This window comes from Podarcis erhardii (genome assembly GCF_964252035.2).
Source record: "Podarcis erhardii genome assembly, chromosome: 7".
Lineage (NCBI taxonomy): Eukaryota > Metazoa > Chordata > Lepidosauria > Squamata > Lacertidae > Podarcis > Podarcis erhardii.
Window position 1 is genome coordinate 85,561,988 of NC_138511.1, and position 15,119 is coordinate 85,577,106.

The 15,119-nt window shown below is 47.3% G+C and overlaps 1 protein-coding gene and 1 long non-coding RNA gene across 2 annotated transcripts in view; both read right to left on the minus strand.

Annotated features, from left to right (window-relative positions):
- The window catches only part of LOC309346284, a 127,081-nt gene that overhangs the window by 34,350 nt on the left and 77,612 nt on the right, over window positions 1-15,119 (minus strand). The gene's annotated exons all lie outside the window — the stretch shown is intronic.
- The window catches only part of LOC309347168 (uncharacterized protein), a gene marked incomplete at its 5' end in the record, with an annotated part of 52,328 nt that overhangs the window by 29,635 nt on the left and 7,574 nt on the right, over window positions 1-15,119 (minus strand). The window contains one exon of the mRNA XM_081871508.1: window positions 956-1,019. Within this exon, the coding sequence (XP_081727634.1) occupies window positions 956-1,019 (64 nt within the window). The remainder of the gene's footprint in view (window positions 1-955; window positions 1,020-15,119) is intronic.

The window sequence follows — 15,119 nt, forward strand, 5'->3', positions numbered from 1 at the left end:
ATTATTATTATTATTATTATGACAGCTAAGGAGCTCTGCTGGATCAGATGAAAGGCAGTTCACCTAGACCTCCATCATGGGCAGTGAGGTAGCCCTGGGAAACCCTCAAGCAAGCAGGGTTTGAGTTAAGAGACCTCCTTTGCCACAACTGGTATTCAGGGGTAGACTGCTCTGAACATTGCTGTAGACTTACAGATTTGAAAATAAGGGACCAGCAGCCTCGAAAATAAGGGATCAGCAGCCAAAATAAGGGATCAACAATTACTTTGATAAAATACATATTTTGTTGTGTGCAAATGGCTTTAGATACCTATTAGGTCCTATAAATTACCATATAGCGCATACAGTGGTACCTCGCAAGACGAAATTAATTCGTTCTGCGAGTTTTTTCGTCTTGCGATTTTTTTCGTCTTGCGAAGCACAGATTTTGGAAAAGCTTCAAAAATCACCAAAGTCATCAAAAACCTCAAAAAAGGCGTGCTATGAGTTGCTCCTCGAAGTCAAGTCGCAACTGCACCCCCTGAATGCACGGTTTTAAGAAAAAGGAAACAAACTTGCAAGACAAAGGAAACAAACTTGCAAGACGTTTTTGTCTTGCAAAGCAAGCCCATAGGGAAATCCGTCTTGCGAAGCAACTAAAAAAACGAAAAACTCTTTCGTCTTGCGAGTTTTTTGTCTTACGAGGCATTCGTCTTGCGAGGTACCACTGTATTCAACACAAAAAACAGCAACAATTTGTTACTGACAAAGGACAGTTGGACACAGAAAGGGCCCCATTACCTTCAGTAGCTTATTTAAGGGACGTCATCAATAAGGGACAGCAGCGGGACACGGCACTGGGATAAAGGACTGTCCCGCCAAATAAGGGACGGTTGACAGCTATGGCTCTGAACATGGAGGGTCTCAAAATCCTAACTGTGTCCCTGTCTGGAATCCCACCCTGCTGGCTCCTTACCTTGGCTGGTGACGTCAGAAGTGTTGGCGGCATCCCAGGCCTCCAGAACCAAAGAGTATGAGCGCTAGAAGGAATGAGGCATTTGGTTACGGGAGATTATTATTATTATTATTATTATTATTATTATTATTATTATTCATTGAATTTATATACCGCCCTATACTCGATTTCGTAAATCGTTTTAAATGTCCAGGGAAACCTGCCCATATTGGAGGTGTAGATTTATTTATTTTTGCAATTTTCCTTTAAAAATACCTTGAAAACCTCTTCTTCTTTGCAAAAAATATGCTCAAGAGCTTTGGCCAAGAAGGAAGCTCAACAACTTTTGTGTTCCAATTTTCATTTTTTGAAATATGGCAACCCTAAAATAAAGGAAATACAAGGTTCAATGTCCCTGTATTAATTTACTAAGCCCTGCACCCTCAAATCCCAGCTCGATCACCGAGATCAACTGCAGAAACATCGTTCGTTCTTTCCCGAGTTGGTGAGGCTTATTTGACAATGACAAAAAGACTTGAGGCTTTAGTGTCGCCAGCCTGGTCCTATGGAACTCTCTGCCACTAGAGATTCAGCAAGCATCTTCTGTTTCAACTTTTGTGTTCAACTTTTGAACACCAGCTGAAAACTCTTCCATCCCACCCAGGCCTATGCAGGCAATTCACAGAATGCATTTTCAGAATAGCAGAACCATCATTTTCAAGACAGCCCCCATCAAAGCCTGGCAAATCTAGAACTAGACTTGGATGATCTGATAACGTCAATAGTCTTTACTTGGACTTTGTTATTATTTTAACTCGCGCACAAAGTACTCATTCCTCGTGGCTATTTGACAGTTTCGTTTTTCATCTTTTAATTTCCATCCATCGTTATAAAATGAAATAGTAATTACTAAAGCAGGGTTGAGCAGTAAATGCGCTTTCACTTTGAAGTAAATGATTCTTTACTGGTGCAATCCCTCCAGTTCATATGCAGTTCATTGGGAATATATTGTGATTTTATGTGTGAATCACCCTGAGATCTACGGATTAACAACAACAACAACAAGGGCTATGTACAAATATAATAATAATAATAACTTCATCCAAAAAGGATACATTTTCCCACAACGCTTAGCTGATTCCCGATTTTAACTTTTTAAAAATATTGCTTTTATTGTACGGCTTCTATGTACATTTGTTGTAAACCACTCTGGGTTTTTTTACAGAAGTCTTTTTGCAAATAAACAAATATTTTATAATATTTATAAATATTTTTATAAATAAAATTTCGGATCTGGGTGGGGCAGATGGCTGCACCCATTTTAGGGAGGTGGAAACTGAGGCACACGAAAGAGAACAAAGGATCGGTGGACAGAATCCAGGAGTCTGGGTTCCCAAAATCCCAACGCACCCGCGCACACACACACATGGTCCATTCCAACTCTATGACATACCCCTTTCGCACATTACAAAATTCTCCCAACGCTTCATCTGCACATGGGGAGATCTGGAGACAAACAAGAGAACCATCTCCCTGGCTCTGAGCTGTAGCCCTTGGACACCACTCCCTCAACCACCACCAGAACTCCAAAGCTGGGAAGAGCGCTCAGAGAGATTGGCAAGGTTCCTTGCAAATTCCTTCTGCCCACACAAAGATCTAGTTTTGGCACAGAAGAGAGAGGAAAGGGAGAGTCGCAAGCCCTGATCACCCCCACAGCTCCCCTTTCGGGGAAACCCAGCTTTGCTCGCAGGTAAGGCAGATGGAAAATGTTCACACAGGAATTCGGATCTGAAATTGGATCGGATCTGTCGAAACAGAGCTCAAGGTAGGGGGGGCCACTCAACAGAAAGCCAACCCAAACCCTGACTTGGAAACGTGTCTCGTGAGATTTCCCACGCTTGAGAAACCCGATAGATGCAAGGAAACAATGAGGGTTGTGGTCAACACGAGTCCTACTCAGAGTAGACCCTCCGGTAAAGGGACCTCTGACCATTAGGTCCAGTCATGGCCGACTCTGGGGTTGCGGTGCTCATCTCACTTTATTGGCCGAGGGAGCCGGCGTACAGCTTCCGTTTCATGTGGCCAGCATGACTAAGCCGCTTCTGGCGAACCAGAGCAGTGCACAGAAACGCCGTTTACCTTCCCGCCGGAGCGGTACCTATTTATCTACTTGCACTTTGACGTGCTTTCGAACTGCTAGGTTGGCAGGAGCTGGGACCGAGCAACGGGAGTTCACCCCGTCGCAGAGATTTAAACCGCCGACCTTCTGATCGGCAAGTCCTAGGCTCTGTGGTTTAACCCACAGCGCCACTAATTCCCATGGAATTAATGTAGGTCCATTCATTTCAGTGGGGGGTCTACTCTGGCTGGACAGAACCCATAGGACCTGCTCCCCGAAATTTAGAATATTCTTCAGATGCGTTGCATCAAATGGGAGCGAAGGGCCTGCATATTCCTTTAAGCAGCCAGGAACGAGCTACCGTATTTTCCCGCATATAAGACTAGGGTGTTTTCTTTAAAAAATTGTTTTCATATTTGCCCTCGTCTTATACATGGGTAGCGCATGGGAATTTGGTTGCAACCGTGAGCAGGAGATTTTCTGCAGCGACGGGGCAGGTGATTGGTGGGTCTGTAAAGGCCTGCTTGCGAATGGCTGTCTCTGTGGCAATACCGCGGTTGACTGGGGGCTGTGGGTCTTTGGGATCATTAGCGGCGGGTGAGCGATTTTCCGCAATTCCACCCCAAAAACAGCTCAACGACTCTGCCAGCGATGGGACAGATGGGAGACGGATTTAGCAATGCACGTGGGTGAGCGATTTTTGGCAACCCCCCCCCTAAACAAAGCTCAACAGCTCTGTGTCATCTCTCTCTCTCCCCCCCCCCCATTTTCTTAAATTGGAGTTCCCAAAACAGGGGTAGTCTTATACACGGGGGCGTCTTATTGATGGAAAAGTACGGTACTCTTTTCTGCTCCAGAGAGCCCCTGCGAACTTGGGAAAGTCAGAGCCTCAGTTTTGCCATCTGTGAAAGGGGAACACTGGCAGCCTGCCTCACAGGGTTGTTGTGAGGGCAACCAGCTCTGAGCTTGTTCTCCAGAAACTGGTAATCCAAAGAAGCCTGTCTCTGATCTTGGAAGCATCGCACAATGCACTCCTTGGAGGTTTCTAAGCCGAGGTCGGACGGCCATCTGCCGTGGATGCTTTAGTTGAGATTCCTGCATTGCAGGGGTTGGACTAGATGACCCTCGGGTCCCTTCCAATACAATTCTGAGATTCTATAAGTCCTCATCCTCTGCAACCCTAACCCCACCTGCTCAGGTGGCAGCCCCAGTGAAGTCAGTGGGATGTACTGAGTAGGACTGCACCATAAGTTTAAATGCAGGCAACTGAATTAACCACACCTGACTTTCCAAAGACATTTGAAGGCAGCCTTGTAAGAATACAGTGGTACCTTGGGTTAAGTACTTAATTCGTTCCGGAGGTCTGTTCTTAACCTGAAACTGTTCTTAACCTGAAGCACCACTTTAGCTAATGGGGCCTCCTGATGCCGCCGCGCCGCCGGAGCACGATTTCTGTTCTCATCCTGAAGCAAAGTTCTTAACCTGAAGCACTATTTCTGGGTTAGCGGAGTCTGTAACCTGAAGCGTCTGTAACCTGAAGCGTATGTAACCCGAGGTACTACTGTAATAATAATAATAATAATAATAATAATAATAATAATAATAATAATAATAATTGTACCCCGTCCATCTGGCTGGGTTTCTCCAGCCACTCTGGGCAGCTTCCAACAAAAATTAAAAATACATTAAAATGTCACACATTACAAACTTCCCTTCCCTTGTATTGAGAAGTTTGTAATGCTTGGTGTTTAGTTGTGTATTTATATTATGTTGGAAGCTGCCCTGAGTGGCTGGAGAAACCCGGTCAGATGGGTAGGGTATAAATCAGGGGTCAGCAACCTTTTTCAGCTGTGGGCCGGTCCACCGTCCCTCAGGCCATGTGGGGGGCCGGACTATATTTGGGGGGGAGGGGAATGAATGAATTCCTATGCCTCACAAATAACCCAGAGATGCATTTTAAATAAAAGGACACATTCTACTACTACTACTACTACTACTAATAATAATAATAATAATAATTTATTATTTCTACCCCGCCCATCTGGCTGAGTTTCCCCAGCCACTCTGGCCGGCTCCCAACAGAATGTTAAAAACACAATAAAACATCAAACATCTAAAACTTCCCAAAACAGGACTGCCTTCAGATGTCTTCTCAAAGTCAGATAGTGGTTTATTTCCTTGACATCTGACAGGAGGGCGTTCCATTGTGCAAGCACCACTACCGAGAAGGCCCTGTCTGGTTCCCTGTAGCTTTGCTTCTCGCAGTGAGGGAACTGCCAGAAGGCCCTCAACGCTGGACCTCATTGTCTGGGCTGAACTATGGGGGTGGAGACACTTCTTCAGGTATACTGGACCGAGGCCGTTTAGGGCTTTAAAGGTCAGCACCAACACTTTGAATTGTGCTCGGAAACATACTGGGAGCCAATGTAGGTCTTTCAAGACTGGTGTTATATGGTCTCGGTGGCCGCTCCCAGTCACCAGTCTAGCTGCCGCATTCTGGATTAGTTGTAGTTTCCAGGTCACCTTCAAAGGTAGCCCCACGTAGAGCGCATTGCAGTAGTCCAAGCAGGAGATAACCAGAGCATGCACTACTCTGGTAAGGCAGTCTGCGGGCAGGGAGGGTCTCATCCTGCGTACCAGATGGAGCTGATAAACAGCTGCCCTGGATACAGAATTGACCTGCGCCTCCATGGACAGCTGTGAATCCAAAATGACTCCCAGGCTGTGCACCTGGTCCTTCAGGGGCACAGTTACCCCATTCAGGACCAGGGAGTCCCCCACACCAGCCCGCACCCTGTCCCCCAAAAACAGTACTTCTGTATTATCAGGATTCAACCTCATGTAAAAATACGCTGATTCCCGGACCGTCCGTGGACCGGATTGAGAAGGTGATTGGGCCACATCCGGCCCCCGGGCCTTAGATTGCCTACCCCTGGTATAAATAATAATTATTATTATTCTTATTCCACTATTTTACCCCATTTTCTCTGTGTCGTTCCCGGCCCCTGCTTTCTCATTCTTTGCAAAACGCCACGTTTGCAGACGGCTCTGTTGCTACTCTTTATTTATTACCCTACGAAGCATTTGAATATTTAAATGCACGCCTTCGTACAATCCATTTAAATGAATGCATTCCTATTTATTAAATGCAATTAGAACTTTTCAGTGCTCAGCACACTCTCGGCTCCAGCTTACTGGAATCCTTGGGAGCGAGTGCTTGTGTGTGCCGAGTCGAATGACGAACCCCAAGACCCAGCTGTTGGCCTCAGGCTGTGAGCCAGTTGGTTAGGTTTCAGCTCGCTGGCCTGGGACCTGACAGAGCAGGTCAGCATGGGGAGAAACATCTAACAAAAACCACCCCAGGCGTTGTTGTTGTGTTTCCATCTCCTGCCCGCCAGCCAAGCCAATGCTCAGAGATGCTGAAAGGTGCAGTCCCATAAAATCCGTAGTGCCACCTCCCTGCTCTCCATGCATCCCTGTTTCCCAGGGACAGTCCTGAATTTACAGAAGCCATCCCAGTTTCTGATTTGATCCCGAAATGTCCCGCTTTTCCTTGTTTGTTGTTGTTGTTTAGTCGTTTAGTCGTGTCCGACTCTTCGTGACCCCCTGGACTAGAGCACGCCAGGCACTCCTGTCTTCCACTGCCTCCTGCAGCTTGGTCCAACTCATGCTGGTAGCTTCGAGAACACTGTCCCACCATCTCGTCCTCTGTCGTCCCTTTTTCCTTGTGCCCTCCATCTTTCCCAACATCAGGGTCTTTTCCAGGGAGTCTTCTCTTCTCATGAGGTGGCCAAAGTATTGGAGCCTCACCTTCATGATCTGTCCTTCCAGTGAGCACTCAGGGCTGGTTTCCTTCAGAATGGAGAGGTTTGATCTTCTTGCAGTCCATGGGACTCTCAAGAGTCTCCTCCAGCACCAGAATTCAAAAGCATCAATTCTTTGGCGATCAGCCTTCTTTATGGTCCAGCTCTCACTTCCATACATCACTATTGGGAAAACCATAGCTTTTACTATACGGACCTTTGTTGGCAAGGTGATGTCTCTACTTTTTAGAGACATCACCTTGCTTTTCCTTAGGCTGTCCCTATTTTCACTGAAGAAATGTTGGCGAGTATAGAGTTATGCGACCCCCGAGCCAAGGAGATAAGTAAATATACAACCTTTAGAACAGGCATCCCCAACCTTCAGCCCTCCAGATGTTTTGGCCTACAACTCCCATGCTCCCTAGCTAGCAGGACCAGTGGTCAGGGATTATGGGAATTGTAGTCCAAAACATCTGGAGGGCCGAAGGTTGGGGGTGCCTGCTTTAGAAGAGATCTGAAAGCAGCCCTGCATGGAGAAGTTGTTTAATGTTTTATTATGCTTTATATATGTTGGAAGCGGTCCAGAATGGCGGGGCCACCCAGTCAGATGGGCGGGGTATAAATAATAAAATTTTCATTATTATTATTATTATTATTATTATTATGGAATAGGATGTTCCTTTTTTTTTAATCAGAGGAAATTTGGGGGGGCTTGGACTCTTAGAATATAAGAAAAGCCAGTGGCCCATCTCGTTCAGAATCCTGTTCTCACACCAGCTTGTTGGAAACCAGCAATCAGGATTCGAACTCAAGATTCAAACCAGCAACTTTGATGCCTCTGACTGTGGCAGCAGGAGAGAGCCATCGTGGCTAGAAGCCATCACAGGCTTTTCATCCAGCCCTCTTTTAAAGCCACCCAAGTCGGTGCATCGCAGCCTCTGGTGGCAGTGAGTTCCACAGTCTATGCGCTGGATGAAGAAGTCCTTTCTTGTATCTCCGGCTTGCTGGACGTCCAGCAGTTCCAGCGTTGCGAGAGACGGAAAAAAGCTTTCCTCTCTCCCGCCTGGTTTTATAAACCTTCCACCCCCTCGCCTGTTCTCTAAACTCTTCCCGCTTCCTTTTCGCTTTGGGAGTACTGGGGTCTGAGCCAAACTCCTCACCGCTGAGCTGGCAGAAAAATCAGCAGGGAGGTTTTCCGAGCCACAAGGTGTGATTTCCTGGAACTCAAGGCAGACAAAAGAAAGTGCTTCTGCAGCCAAGAGGGTGGTTAAACTACGGAACTCCCTCCCACTAGAGGCAGAGATGGCCTTGGATGGCTTTGAAAGAGGATCGGGGAAATTCACAGAGGATAAGCCTATCCATGGCTTGTCCTACCTCCTCTGTAAAGGGCTCCCTGCATGCCAGGCACTGGGAGTCATTTTCTAATGTTCTGTGGGCGTGTTATGAAATAAAGGTTTTAATCTTAAATTGAATCTGCCTCCCCAGTTTAAACCCCCCACGTGCTAAATCCAAACACTCAGTGTTAGGCCACATTCGCAATGTACATATAAAGCACTCTGATCCCCCTCTAAACAGTCATGGCTTCCCCCAAAGGATTCTGGGAGCTGTAGTTTAATAATAATAATAATCAGTGCTGTTTTTCTAGAAAAAATAGGTGCCAAAACACTTCACTTATAACAGCAATGGAGTCCAACTGAGAGGTGCTGGAACTGAGTTCCAGCTGAAAAAAAGCCCTGATAATAATGATGATGATGATGATGATGATGATGATAATAATAATAATAATAATAATAATAATAATAATAATAATAATAATTTATTATTTATACCCCACCCATCTGGGCGGCTTCCAACAATATATTAAAATACAATAACCTATTAAACATTAAAAGCTTCCCTAAACAAGGCTGCCTTCAGATGTCTTCTAAAAATCTGTTGGTTGTTTTCTCTTTGACATCTGATGGGAGGGCATTCCACAGGGTGGGTGCCACCACCGAAAAGGCCCTCTGCCTGGTTCCCTGTAACTTGGCTTCTCACAGTGAGGGAACCGCCAGAAGGCCCTCGGCGCTGGACCTCAGTGTCCGGGCAGATGTTGTTGAAGATAATTTTATTATTTCTTGCCACCCATCTGAATAGGTTGCCCCACCCACTCTGGGAGGCTTCCAACAAAATATTGGGGGGGGGAATGTAAGGATGCTGAGAGTTGTATGGAGATCCCCTAATTCCCCTCCCAGAACTAACATTTCCAGAGTGGTTTAACCATCAACCCGTCTTTCACAGGGAACTCTGGGAACTGTAGCTCTGGGAGGGGAACGGGGGAGGGTCTCCTAATAACTCAGCACCCTAACAAATGACAACTCCCAGGGTCTTTGCAGGAAGTCACAACTGTCTAGCGCGGTATCAAAGCACTTTAAATTTATAGTATGAACATGGTCTTCCTCTGGTCTGCTTTACTGCAGCCTTGGAAGCTACAGAAGGTGGTATCAGAAATCTCTTGAAACTTACCACCCTGCTTGCCTCGGCTCTCAGATCTCCTAAATTAAGTTTCTAGTCCTTCTAATTATTAAGATAAATAGGTTAGGATGGATGGATTGAATATTATATATGAAATATGCAGCGTTTAAGGGCAAATATGGAAACCATGGAAGGCAGGTGGGACAGGAAGTCTGTAAAGTGGTGTTTTGTTTTGTTTTGTTTTGAAAAATCAATAAATATTTATATATTTTAAGTTTCTAGTCCTTAAACTAGGAAGACATGTGGGAGGAACACAATACTTTCTCTCTGCCTTCAGGAAACCTCAGCTGAATCTCCTGGCTTAGAGGATACAACTTGCGGGGCCAAACCAGTCCCCACAGCTCTGCCTTAAAAAAAATTCACAGGAGGATATGGGTTTGACCCACAGAAAACCCAGGCTCCGAAATTTGCCCAGGTCTCCACCTGCAAAGCCTTGCACAGCAGACCGGGAGCACTGCTGCGGAGAATTAAGCCATCATCTGGGGAGGAGGCGAGGAAAGTGACTTTGCATCAATTAAGGAGAGAGACTTTAATTAAGTTATTTATCTCCAGATCTCGCTCCTCTTCTCTTCCCTCCCCCCCACCCCAGAGGGATGGGCAGAATAACACAAAGAGCTGGGGGGAGAAGGAGGAGGAGGAATCCCAACCCTTCTTTGCCCTCCCAGCCCTGGAAATCCCTTGGGAGAGAGAGAGAAAGAGAGAGAATATCAAAACGGCCACATTATAGGCTCACCTTTCCGCTGCACATGAGATCTTGATCGCATTTAGCAAGCTCATTTCCACCTTCTGAAATGCAACCCTTCAGAGGCTGTGGGCAGGCGTGATGGGGTTATTCAAGCCCAAGGAAGCAGCACTCTGCACATGCCTAAGAGCTTCTCACCACACTGAGCTCACAGGCCTGGCTCTGAGTTAGAGTCACATCGCAGCACCTTGAACAAATACTGCTTTGATACCACTTTAACTATTGCAGAGTCCTGCAAAGAATAATGTATTTTTTTTTTGAGGGGGGGTGATGAGGATCCCTGGCTTGTTGAGGGGATGATTACAGACCCTCCAAGTGTCCCTATTTTCCAGGGACAGTCCCAGATTTACAGAAGCCGTCCCTGTTTCTGATTTGATCCTGGAATGTCCTGTTTTTCCTTAAAGGTAAAGGGACCCCTGACCATTAGGTCCAGTCGTGGCCGACTCTGGGGTTGCGGCGCTCATCTCGCTTTATTGGCCGAGGGAGCCGGCGTACAGCTTCCGGGTCATGTGGCCAGCATGACTAAGCCGCTTCTGGCAAACCAGAGCAGCGCACGGAAACGCCGTTTACCTTCCTGCCGGAGTGGTACCTATTTATCTACTTGCACTTTGACGTACTTTCAAACTGCTAGGTTGGCAGGAGCAGGGACCGAGCAACGGGAGCTGACCCCGTCGCGGGGATTCGAACCGCCAACCTTCTGATCGGCAAGCCCTGGGCTCAGTGGTTTAGACCACAGTGCCACCCGCGTCCCATTTTTTCCTTAGGACGTCCCTATTCTCATCAAAGAAATGTTGGGAGGGAGATGTCTCTACATTCACTGGAGAAATGTCGGAAGGTACGGAATGGGATGTCCCTATTTTCTTCAGAGAAAGGTTGGAGGATATGTGATTGTGAGGAACGGCTCACCTGCCTCTCTATCCCTCACCTGGAGAAAAGCTTTAATGATGAGCGACACAACCTTACACATGCTTACTCAAAAGTAGGTCTCTTCAAGTCCCATGGGACTACAGTGGTACCTCGCAAGACGAATGCCTCATAAGACGAAAAACTCACAAGACGAAAGAGTTTTTCGTTTTTTGGGTTGCTTCGCAAGACAAATTTCCCTATGGGCTTGCTTCGCAAGACGAAAACGTCTTGCAAGTTTGTTTCCTTTGTCTTGCAAGTTTGTTTCCTTTTTCTTAAAACCGTGCATTCACTTCGAGGAGCAACTCATAGCACGCGGTGTGGTAGCCTTTTTTGAGGTTTTTGAAGACTTTGGTGATTTTTGAAGCTTTTCCAAAGTCCGTGCTTCGCAAGACGAAAAAAATCGCAAGACGAAAAAACTCGCAGAACGAATTAATTTCGTCTTGCGAGGTACCACTGTAATTCTCAGGTAAGTGGGCATAGGGGATGTGGGTGGCGCTGTGGGTTAAACCACAGAGCCTAGGGCTTGCTGATTAGAAGGTTGCCGGTTCGAAAGCACACCAGTGCAAGTAGATAAATAGGTAGCGCTCCGGCGGGAAGGTAAACGGTGTTTCCGTGCGCTGTTCTGGTTCGCCAGAAGCGGCTCAGTCATGCTGGCCACATGACCCAGAAGCTGTACGCCGGCTCCCTCGGCCAGTAAAGCGAGTTGAGCGCTGCAACCCCATGACTGGACCTAACGGTCAGGGGTCCCTTTACCTATTAAAAACAAAGCGTGTGTTGATTTTCTCTGAAAATTCTGAGGCCTCTTATTTTTATCCACACCGAAATGTCCCTTAATGTCATCCAAATCGGGGGAAAGACCTCCCCAATTAATGGGCAGAGAGCGTTTTCTTACGCTCCTTTTAACCTGATGAAAAGTGTTCTTTTCAAATGCCTGGGTCAAAACTTTGCAGCCGGCCTCCAGCACACCCTACCGATGCTTTTTTGGGGCGCAATCTCTGTTTGGACAGGCTGGGCTGCCCTTTCTGTTTTGTTCCTTTTAAAAGGTCCGCCTGGATTTGGAAAGGCAGCGAGAGCGAGGAAAGCCCAGCCGTTCCTCTCCTCCGGCCCTGGGAAAGGTCACGGAGCACTGATGACCTTTGACTCTATGGGGCCCGCCCCAGATGCCTTTCCTCGCCACAAGGGCACGGCGGCTAAGTGGGTGGGATGCTTTGGCTCTGGGTTAAAAGCTTCCGCTGGCTTGTACATTCCGCTCTGTCCATCTGCCTCTCATTTTCCCTTTTCCGAGCGGATGGCGGAAATCGCTTTGGAAATACCTGTCTGGGGTCAGGGCTGTGCCAAAGGTTTGCTGGCACAAGCAAGGCCGGCGCCAGAATCTGGCATCCTTGGGCATTTGTTGTTGGAGACCTCGCACTCTGTGCCCTTTAGCTTTCCGTTCTCCCCACCAGCAAGCAGTGCTGGGAATCCCAAGCCTCTAGCTGCCATTTTAATTTCCCAGAATGCCCTGGACTTAGCCACGTTCCAGGGCATTGTGGGATATTTAAATGGTGGGTAGGTGCCCCTCTACCCACCGCCGCCAGGTAGGAGTGCCAGGGCCCACGGACAAAAAGCACCAAGGGAGCAGCCCAAATCCTCTGGCACAATGGGTTAGTTGTGTCCGGCTGTTAACCAGAAGGTTGGTGGTTCGAGTCCACCCAGGGATGACTGTGCGCAGGATTCCTGGATTGCAGGGGGTTGGACTAGATGAATGTAGGGGTCCCTTCCAACTAGTATGATTCTACTTCAGTTGAGACAAAGCACCCTTAAACTTTGAGCCGGTCCTGAGGACAAATGCAGACAAGTTCTTCGGCGCCACTTGCGAAAAGGACATGCGTCTTGTAGATTTCACTGCTCAAGCCGAAAGCCAAATTCTGCCATCTGTGCTTTGTATTAATTTACTCTGCAAATGTTGGTCTTCCACCAGGGTGGCCACTTAACGCATTGCCGAAAAAAGATTTGTATTTTTTTAAAAAAGGCTAAAAGAGATTTGCATAATTTTTATGCATAGCTGAAAATTTAGAAATACTCAAATTTATAAACAGAAATGCAAGCAGTCTGGGTGCCCATTTGGCCTGCTGTCCTAGATTAGGGTTCCTCCTCCTCCTCCTCCTCCTTCCACCTTTATTGTCCAAGGATCTCAAGGTGGTGGTTCTCTTCCCTCATTTCATCCTCGCAACAACCCTGTGAGGTAGGTTAGACTGAGAGATGGAGATTGGGCCGAGGTCACCCAGTGAGCTACACGGCTGAGTGGGGGATTTGAAGCTCGCTAACTCTGACCACTGCAGCGACAACCTTTGGAAGAGAGGACTGCCTTCTGCAAAAATGGTTGCCCTAAGAGGGTCATGGTTCTTGGCTCAAGGAGATATGCAGGGGGGGAAAGATGTTGTCCTCCAACAGGTTATCAACAGCTCAAAACATACCAGGGCAGCTGGAAGGTGCATGAGGAACAGCACACAGAATTAAACTCTGGAACTCACTGCCACCAGTCAGCAATAGCCACCAAGTTGGATGGCTTTAAAAGAACATTAGGCAAATTCATGGATGGGGAAGGGTATCAGTGGCTGTGCTCTCATGGATGGAGGCAGTAACGCTTCTGCTGAAGATCGCAGCAGAGAGGAGAGTGATCCTGTGTTCAAGTCCTGCTTTCTGGTTTCCCAGGTGAGCCATTGGCCCGATCTGGTAGGGCATTTGCTTAAGGCTGCAAGCCTATACCCACGTAAAGGTAAAGTTTCCCCTGACCATTAGGACCAGTCGCGGATGACTCTGGGGTTGCGGCGCTCATCTCGCTTTACTGGCCGAGGGAGCCGGCGTACAGCTTCCGGGTCATGTGGCCAGCATGACTAAGCCGCTTCTGGAGAACCAGAGCAGCACACCTTCCCGCCAGAGTGGTACCTATTTATCTACTTGCACTTTGAGGTGCTTTCGAACTGCTAGGTTGGTAGGAGCAGGGACCGAGCAACAGGAGCTTCGAACCGCCAACCTACTGATCAGCAAGCCCTAGGCTCTGTGGTTTAACCCACAGTGCCACCCACATCCCTTCTTGTTTTTAATACCAGGGCTTTAAAGAACTGCAGGTGGCTAGCATCCTCTTTGTAGAATCATAGAGTGGGACCTCAAGAGTCATCTAGTTGTACCCCCTGCAACGAAGGAATCCTCTTGGTAAAGGAGGACTGAGAGGGCACCCATTTGCCACATCAAATTATTATTATTATTATTATTATTATTATTATTATTATTATTATTATTAGCTGCATTGCTCATAAAAATGACTCGAAGCAACTTGCAAGCACAGCAGAAATCAGTTACAGTGGTACCTCGCAAGACGAATGCCTCGCAAGACGAAAAACACGCAAGACGAAAGAGTTTTCTGTTTTTTGAGTCGTTCCGCAAGACGAATTTCCCTATGGGCTTGCTTCGCAAGACGAAACGTCTTGCGAGTTTGTTTCCTTTTTCTTAAAGCCGCTAAGCCGTTAATAGCCGCTAAGCCGCTAACAGCCGTGCTTCGCAAGACGAAAAAACCGCAAGACGAAGAAACTCGCGGAACGGATTAATTTCGTCTTGCGAGGCACCACTGTACAATGAATAGAATCAATGGAAACCTCAACAAGCAAACACATTGATACAAGTAAAAAGCAGGTCTAGCAAATCCTGTCCCACCAAAACAAGGTGTTATGGGTTACATTCGATTCTCGTGAGTGAGGGGATGTCAACAGAAGCAGCCGCGCCCATAAAACCTGGGAAATCTGTCCTGGCATCCACCCAGCCCGTCGCTTGAGGCACAATGTGCTGGGGAGCGGGGGGGTTCCTTAGCCCCGGGACCTGTTTCAAATAGCAGCTCCCCACCACGGAATACTTAAACGGCTACTCATATAGAGAAGAGTACCTCTGAACACGTGCAGAGTGTCTCTTCCCTATCCGACAGGCCAGGCATGAGCGTCAACCCTCTTTTTGGAAAACAAGGAGGACCACACCCGACACCAGATCTAGATCTGGTAGAGGCAGAGAGCAAAGATCGCTTCAGGTTAGGAGCGGATCCACGCCCTGTATTTTCACCCTTTCAAGACA